The sequence below is a fragment of the Primulina eburnea genome, chromosome 7 (assembly GCF_022965805.1).
Source record: "Primulina eburnea isolate SZY01 chromosome 7, ASM2296580v1, whole genome shotgun sequence".
NCBI lineage: Eukaryota > Viridiplantae > Streptophyta > Magnoliopsida > Lamiales > Gesneriaceae > Primulina > Primulina eburnea.
Window position 1 is genome coordinate 11,551,922 of NC_133107.1, and position 8,943 is coordinate 11,560,864.

The window sequence follows — 8,943 nt, forward strand, 5'->3', positions numbered from 1 at the left end:
TTAATATAAGGTGTTTTAAAGGTATTTTGCAAGAAATGGGATTTTATTGGGTATTTTGATCCGCATGATTTTATTTTAACCGGTACGCAAATTTTATCGACGAACGTTTTGAGAATTCGGCTAATATTTTCAAAAACTTTCGAACACGAAATATTTTTCAGGAGTATGTTTGGATTTAATGGGCCTAGTTTTAAGTTTATTGGGCTTAAAAATCTTTTTAAAATTTTAAAATATCATTTAGGACCCATTATATTATAAATTAATTAACTAATATTTCCTAGGCTCCACTGAAATTAATACCATTCCTCCCATCTACCGATACTCCTCTACCCACCACATTTCTCTCTCATTTTCGACATTATTTCTCCAGCTGTGGCCTCGGTTTCACTTAAGCTTGCAAAAAAAAAAACTTCTCCCGGGTTCCCTCACATCGTTCTTGATCTTCAAACTCATCAGGCACGCCATGTACATTATTTATGCATCTTATATGCCATAATACATGCTGATATGTGTGACATTCATGTTGTTTTCAGTTCATGCATCGTTTTTAAGGGTATGCTTCGGTTGAGCATGAAATGTATATTTGCTTTGCATCCACTCACGTTTTCTGGAATTGTGGAAAGGGACTGCTGTTTTGTTGATGTTAAGGGAACGTTCAGGAGAGCAGAGTGAGGTTGTGAAGCTGGTTTAAGGTTTGGTGGGGTTAGAGTGAAGGCCGAGAGGGTAGAGGGCTAGGGGTTCCTCGTTTTCTTTGGTTAGATCGGGGTGTAGGCGAGGGCTGGTGGTGCAAGCGACTCTAGACCTTGGACAGACTCTGGTGGGTCTGAACCATGGTCTGGAAAGGCACGAATGCTGCTGGTCCTGTCCTAGAAGCCGCAAGAGAGATTTGGGCGAGTTGGGTTTGAATTGTGTGTTTTGGTGAGAGTAGCGATCGGGCGAGCTGTGCTTCATGCATGGCGCTGGTTGCGTGGGTTCAGTACATCCTTAGGGTCTATTCTTTGTCCCTAGTATGTGGGTTCGTGGTTGGTGCAAGCTGGTGCGAGCCAAGGAGCGCTAGGATGCGAGTTGTTCTTTGCAGGTTGGAGAAAGGAAGTAGCATATTTTTTCGGCAGCTGTTCAGGGGTCTGACAGATATCTTAAAGGCCTATTTTTGAGATATTTAGGACCTTTTAGATGTTCATTAAGTGTGGTAAAAAGTTGGGAAAGTTTTGGTTAAGTTTCGGTTCGATTAGGATTAAAACCGGGACTCCGGTCTAAGTTTTAAAATGAATTGGTTAAGTTCTATATTGGGCTCGAGTTTACGTCTAAGAATACTTTTAAGTATGTTTTGGGACATTTTAAGGAGTTTGGTAAGCTTCGGGTCAAAATAATGAGTTTTGATTTATTCGTGATTTAATCGTCGCACGAAACGTTAATTAAAGAATTATTTGAAACGCCTATTTTTAAGCTTAATAAAATTATGAGAGTATATTAAAGCTCAAATAATTATTAGAAGTATAAGTTTTAATTTGGGAATTTTATGCTAATGTTTGGTGTAATTCGGGATTAAAACGCATTAATATGTTATAGTTAAAAATTAATTTAAAAGTCATCGATTTAAGCCAAATAAAAATATATGGAAAAATTCATGTAGGTTTAAATAATTATTTGGGACATGTTAGAGTCAATGGAATTAAGAAAATGTCAAAAACGTAAAATTTTACGTCTAGGGGCAAAATAGAAATTTAAGGGTTTTCAAGGGCAAATTGGTCATTTTGCACCTAGGGTGAGATGTTGGTCCTGGCAGCGTGCCGAGAACAAATTTACTATATTTTAAATATTTATGCATCATGATCACGATTTTAAGATTTTATGAAGATATACGTCACATGCTTGGATTTAAGAAAAATTGTATTTATTCATGATTTTTATAAGTGATGAAAATTATATGTTTTGAATGATGAGAATTAGTTGTGGCTATTTAAGTATATGTAAATGTTTAAGACGTATATGTAAATGCTGATGATGAGGCCTAGGCATAGTGGATGGGTAATCCTGTCACTGATATCCGACTGCCGCCGGGTACTGCGGTTCTATGTATGATGGATCCATCGTAAATGATGTAAGATAGTCACCTCTAATGAACTGAATTCACCAATGATAAATGATGAATGATAAACGATGAATCACGAATAATTAATGATGAATGATGATTAACGATGAGCTGTTTTTATACGTCATGATTTTACACGACACGTTTACGTTACATTTTTAAAGTTCATGAAAGGTATGTTGAGTATGGTATTTTTCACTGCTGTGTGCTATGTATATGTGTTTGCCGGTTCAACCCAATCTTTAAATGCTGCCACCTTGGCTGGATCCACCTCAATCCCATTGCTAGATATAATATGACCCAAAAACGCTACCTTCTCCAAACAAAACTCGCACTTACTGAACCTCGCAAATTATTTCAGCAGGGAAAGAAGCCATTTCAAGGACCACCAAAAGTCAAGGGTCCTATTCCTCAACTGAAGGCTCCACAGAAGCCCAGTGAGTACCCAGTGTGACCTAAGTGCCACCGTCAGCATCCGGGACAGTGTTTAATGGGATCAGGCAAATGCTTCAAATGCGGAGCCAGCGATCATATGCTGAAGGACTGCCCACAGTGGAGGCAACCGACCCAGGGGAGAGTGTTCGTCATGCAGGCAGAGGAGACGAACCCAGACATGACCCTGTTTACTGAAAATATTTTCATAAAGAGAGTAGCCACGAAGGCCTTGATAGATTCAGGGGCCACTCACTCTTTTATTTCAGAGACATTCGCCAATCACCTGGACGTCAAGTCTCTATTCAGTGACAGTCACATCAGGGGAAGAGTTATCAGCTACTAGCGTGGTCAGAGACATGGATCTCGAACTTCAAGTACACCTAGTGTATGCCAATCTAATCGTGTTGCCAATGCCATAATTTGATATTATCTTGGGAATGGACTGGTTGACGAAGAACAGAGTTCTCGTTGAATTTCATAGAAGGTCAGTGTTGGTAAGACCTTTGGGCATGGAGCAGTTTCTCTTTGAGTCAGATAGATGGAATAGTTTCCCTCGCATGATCTCTTGATATGAATCCACCTAAATCCATCTCAAAAGCTAGCTCATGAGAGGAGGATTGTGAATTCATATATATTTTGCCCAAGACAACTCTTGCTAACCGATGTGTGACACATCATTCCCGACCCCTTTAGACTGCACGTCCTCGTGCCAACTCCTTCGTTAACCCGCACTCCAGGGCACTTCCAGGAATTCTCGACCCCTTTAGACTGTACGTCCTCGTGCCAACTCTTTCGTTAACCCGCACTCCAGGGCACTTCCAGGCATTCCCGACCCCTTTAGACTGTACGTCCCTCGTGCCAACTCCTTCGTTAACCCGCACTCCGGGGCACTTCCAGGAACATGCACCCACACGACCAGTCAAGAGTATGGCTCTGATACCATATGATATGAATCCACCTAACTCCATCTCAAAAGTTAGCTCATGAGAGGAGGATTGTGAATTCATATATATTTTTCCCAAGACAACTCTTGCTAACCGATGTGGGACACATCATCTCTTGTATGCAGGAATATAGACTTATTCATAAGGGATGGCAGGCTTTCTTGGTCAGCATTATTTCCGCACCTAATGTGCCCACTCCATCTATATCGGGTGTACCAGTAGTCAGAGATTTTCCTGACGTCTTTCCAGATGACGTCTCAGACCTTCCACCAGAGAGAGAGGTGGAGTTTTCCATTGACCTTGTGCCAGGCACTGTGCCGATCTCAAAGGAACCATACCTTTTAGCTCCAGCTGAGATGTTAGAGCTCAAACAACAGATTCAGGAGCTCCTAAATATAGAATTTATCCGCCCTAGTTTTTCACCATAGGACGCACCAGTGCTCTTTGTAAAGAAGAAAGATGGGATCATGAGATTGTGTATCGATTACCGAGAACTAAACAAGGTAACGATCAAGAATAAATACCCACTTCCAAGGATCGAGGACTTGTTCGATCAGTTACAGGGAGCTACAATGTGCTCTAAGATAGATCTACGATCTAGATATCATCAGATGAAGGTAAAAGATGCAGATGTTCATAAGACAACCTTTAGAACTAGGTATAGGCACTACGAGTTCTTAGTAATGCCATTTGGACTGACGACTGCTCCAACGATATTTATGCACCTCATGAATCGAGTATTTCAGCCCTACTTAGACCAGTTCGTCATAGTTTTCATTGACGACATTATCATCTACTCGAAGAGCCATGACAAACATAGTCAACACTTGGGTACAATTTTGCAGGTCTTGCAGAGTCGCAAGTTGTTTGCAAAATTCAGTAAGTGTGAATTCTGGTTGGAGAAGATAGCGTTTTTGGGTCATATAATATCTAGCAGTGGTTTTGAGGTGGATCAAGCTAAGGTAGGAGCAGTTAAGGAATGGGTTGAGCTGAAGAATGAGTCAGAGATCCGCAGTTTCCTAGGCTTAGCAGGCTACAACATGAAATTTATCCAGGGATTTTCTTCGATAGCAATGCCACTCACTTCATTGACTAAAAAGAATGCTAAATTCGTATGGAGTGATGAATGTCAGAAGAGCTTTGATACTTTGAAGCAAACTCTTATTTTAGCACCAGTGTTAGCCATGCCAACAGGACAAGGAAATTTTGTGCTATACATGTAACATCCCGAAAATTTAAAGGGTCACGTAAACCACATGTATGCAAGTTATTAAATTTCTTTGGTATTTTATTAAATTGTTTTAAAGTTTTAAATGCATTTTTATTTCGCTAATTTGTGTTTAAATATTTTTATGCTTTTTATGCATAATTCATGCATGGTAGAATTTAATTCATTCATTAAAGATATATAAGTTTCACTTTGCGCTCGAACGAGGAACGGAGACCGAAGAATTTTCAGGAAAAATTATTTTATTACATGATTAATTTTTATTAATTAATATAAGGTGTTTTAAAGGTATTTTGCAAGAAATGGGATTTTATTGGGTATTTTGAGCCGCATGATTTTATTTTAACCGATACGCAAATTTTATCGACGAACGTTTTGAGAATTCGGCTAATATTTTCAAAAACTTTCGAACACGAAATATTTTTCAGGGGTATGCTTGGATTTAATGGGCCTAGTTTTAAGTTTATTGGGCTTAAAAATCTTTTTAAAATTTTAAAATATCATTTAGGACCCATTATATTATAAATTAATTAACTAATATTTCCTAGGCTCCACTGAAATTAATACCATTCCTCCCATATACCGATACTCCCCTACCCACCACATTTCTCTCTCATTTTCGACATTATTTCTCCAGCTGTGGCCTCGGTTTCACTTAAGCTTGCAAAGAAAAACTTCTCTCGTGTTCCCTCACATCGTTCTTGATCTTCAAACTCATCAGGCATGCCATGTACATTATTTATGCATCTTATATGCCATAATACAAGCTGATATGTGTGCCATTCATGTTGTTTTCAGTTCATGCATCGTTTTTAAGGGTATGCTTCGGTTGAGCATGAAATGTATATTTGCTTTGCATCCACTCACGTTTTCTGGAATTGTGGAAAGGGACTGCTGTTTTGTTGATGTTAAGGGAACGTTCAGGAGAGCAGAGTGAGGTTGTGAAGCTGGTTTAAGGTTTGGTGGGGTTAGAGTGAAGGCCGAGAGGGTAGAGGGCTAGGGGTTCCTCGTTTTCTTTGGTTAGATCGGGGTGTAGGCGAGGGCTGGTGGTGCAAGCGACTCTAGACCTTGGATAGAATCTGGTGGGTCTGAACCATGGTCTGGAAAGGCACGAATGCTGCTGGTCCTGTCCTAGAAGCCGCAAGAGAGAGTTGGGCGAGTTGGGTTTGAATTGTGTGTTTTGGTGAGAGTAGCGATCGGGCGAGCTGTGCTTCATGCATGGCGCTGGTTGCGTGGGTTCAGTACATCCTTAGGGTCTATTCTTTGTCCCTAGTATGTGGGTTCGTGGCTGGTGCGAGCCAAGGAGCGCTAGGATGCGAGTGGTTCTTTGCAGGTTGGAGAAAGGAAGTAGCAGATTTTTTCAGCAGCTGTTCAGGGTCTGACAGATAACTTAAAGGCCTATTTTTGAGATATTTAGGACCTTTTAGATGTTCATTAAGTGTGGTAAAAAGTTGGGAAAGTTTTGGTTAAGTTTCGGTTCGATTAGGATTAAAACCGGGACTCCGGTGTAAGTTTTAAAATAAATTGGTTAAGTTCTATATTGGGCTCGAGTTTACGTCTAAGAATACTTTTAAGTATGTTTTGGGACATTTTAAGGAGTTTGGTAAGCTTCGGGTCAAAATAATGAGTTTTGGATTTATTCGTGATTTAATCGTCGCACGAAACGTTAATTAAAGAATTATTTGAAACGCCTAGATTTAAGCTTAATAAAATTATGAGAGTATATTAAAGCTCAAATAATTATTAGAAGTATAAGTTTTTAATTTGGGAATTTTATGCTAATGTTTGGTGTAATTCGGGATTAAAACGCATTAATATGTTATAGTTAAAAATTAATTTAAAAGTCATCGATTTAAGCCAAATAAAAATATATGGAAAAATTCATGTAGGTTTAAATAATTATTTGGGACATGTTAGAGTCAATGGAATTAAGAAAATGTCAAAAACGTAAAATTTTACGTCTAGGGGCAAAATAGAAATTTTAGGGTTTTCACGGGCAAATTGGTCATTTTGCACCTGGGGTGAGATGTTGGTCTTGGCAGCGTCCTGAGAACAAATTTACTATATTTTAAATATTTATGCATCATGATCACGATTTTAAGATTTTATGAAGATATACGTCACATGCTTGGATTTAAGAAAAATTGTATTTATTCATGATTTTTATAAGTGATGAAAATGGTATGTTTTGAATGATGAGAATTAGTTGTGGCTATTTAAGTATATGTAAATGTTTAAGACGTATATGTAAATGCTGATGATGAGGCCTAGGCACAGTGGATGGGTAATCCTGTCACTGATATCCGACTGTCGCCGGGTACTGCGGTTCTATGTATGATGGATCCATCGTAAATGATGTAAGATAGTCACCTCTAATGAACTGAATTCACCAATGATAAATGATGAAAGATAAACGATGAATCACGAATAATTAATGATGAATGATGATTAACGATGAGCTGTTTTTACACGTCATGATTTTACACGACACGTTTACGTTACATTTTTAAAGTTCATGAAAGGTAAGTTGAGCATGGTATTTTTCACTGCTGTGTGCTATGTATATGTGTTTGCTATTAACGGTGCAGGTGTGTTGAGTCTTTAGACTCACTAGGCATGTGTGATGCAGGTGAGTTTCATGATGAGGAGATTGGAGGTGCCGAACTCTGAGTAGGCAGACCTGGTGGGGTGACACGACCCGAAGACCGCATATTTTACGCATTATAATTTATGGGATTGAGTGGAGATGATTCATACGTTGACGATTTTTAAGATTTTGATTGATTCATGTTTACGTATGATTTTGGGATGAGTTGGTTATTTTAAACTGCACTATTTTTACTGTCAAATATTTAAGATCATTTTTAAATGTTATATCTTTCTGTACAGCTCATGCATGCGAAATGTTTAAATTTTATTTCGAAAATGTAATCTTTATAAAAAAAATGTCGAGTAGAATTTTAAAACGAGTAGACGTTATGATACACCGATGCATCTAAGCTCGGTCTTGGCGCAGTGTTGATGCAACATGGTCGGGTTATAGCTTATGCCTCCAGACAGTTTAAAGTTAATGAGAAGAATTATCCGACTCATGATCTTGAGTTAGCTGTTGCGTTGAAGATATGGAGACATTATTTGTACGGTGAGAAATATCAGATATTTACTGATCACAAGAGTCTCAAGTATTTCTTCACGCAGAAAGAACTGAAAATGAGACAAAGAAGGTGGTTAGAGTTATTGAAAGACTACAATTTTGAAATTAACTACCATCCAGGGAAAGCTAATGTTGTGGCAGATGCTTTGAGCAGAAAAGTTGCAGTCATAGCACAACTGTCAGTACAGAGATCTCTTCAGTCATAGATTCAGAGATTTGGGTTAGAAGTTTATCCTAAGGGCAGAGCTCCTAAGATGTCTAATCTGACAGTCCAATCTTCTTTGTCTGACCAAATCCGTAGAGGCCAGCCTTCAGATGAGCAGTTGCAGAAATGGAGACTGAAAGATGAAGCCAAGGGCAGTATACTCTACACAGTGTCGGATGGTATTGTGAGGTACAAAGGAAGGATGTGGGTACCTATTTTTGATTCGATCAGAGAGGATATTCTGAAAGAAGCACATGAATCTCCGTATTCCATTCATCCAGGAGGTACGAAGATGAACAAGGATTTACTGATTCTGTATTGGTGGCCAGTATGAAGAGATACATCTGCGATTTTTGTCTGAATGTCTCAATTTTCAGCAGGTGAAGGCAGAGCATCAGAGGCCAGCAGGGATGCTTAAGCCACTCTCTATCCCCGAGTGGAAGTGAGAGAATATCACCGTGGACTTCGTTGTTGGTTTGCCGAGGTCAGTCAAAGGATCCAATGTCATTTGGGTTATAGTGGATGGACTTACTAAGTCGGCACATTTCTTACCGGTGAAGATGACTTTCTCCATGACGCAGTATGCAGAGCTCTATATCAGGGAGGTAGTTCGATTGCACGGGATCCCAGTTTCAATTGTGTCCGATAGGGACCCAAGGTTCACAACGTCCTTTTGGAAGAGTTTACATGCAGTCATGGGGACGAAGTTGCTATTCAGTACAACATTTCATCCTCAGACAGATGGCCAGTATGAGCGAGTGATTCAGATTTTGGAGGATTTTTTGAGAGCCTGTGTGATCAATTTCCATGGAAATTGGGAATCGAAGCTACCTCTAGTGGAGTTTACCTACAACAACAGCTTTCAGTCATCTATAGGTATGGCTC

General features: G+C 39.3%; 1 protein-coding gene across 1 annotated transcript in view; it reads left to right on the top strand.

Moving 5' to 3' along the window:
* LOC140836144 (uncharacterized) overlaps positions 1 to 7,387 on the top strand; it is a 47,374-nt gene extending 39,987 nt beyond the window's left edge. The window contains exon 3 of the mRNA XM_073201555.1: positions 7,329 to 7,387. Within this exon, the coding sequence (XP_073057656.1) occupies positions 7,329 to 7,373 (45 nt within the window). The 3' untranslated portion in view covers positions 7,374 to 7,387. The remainder of the gene's footprint in view (positions 1 to 7,328) is intronic.
* Positions 7,388 to 8,943: the final 1,556 nt, after the last annotated feature.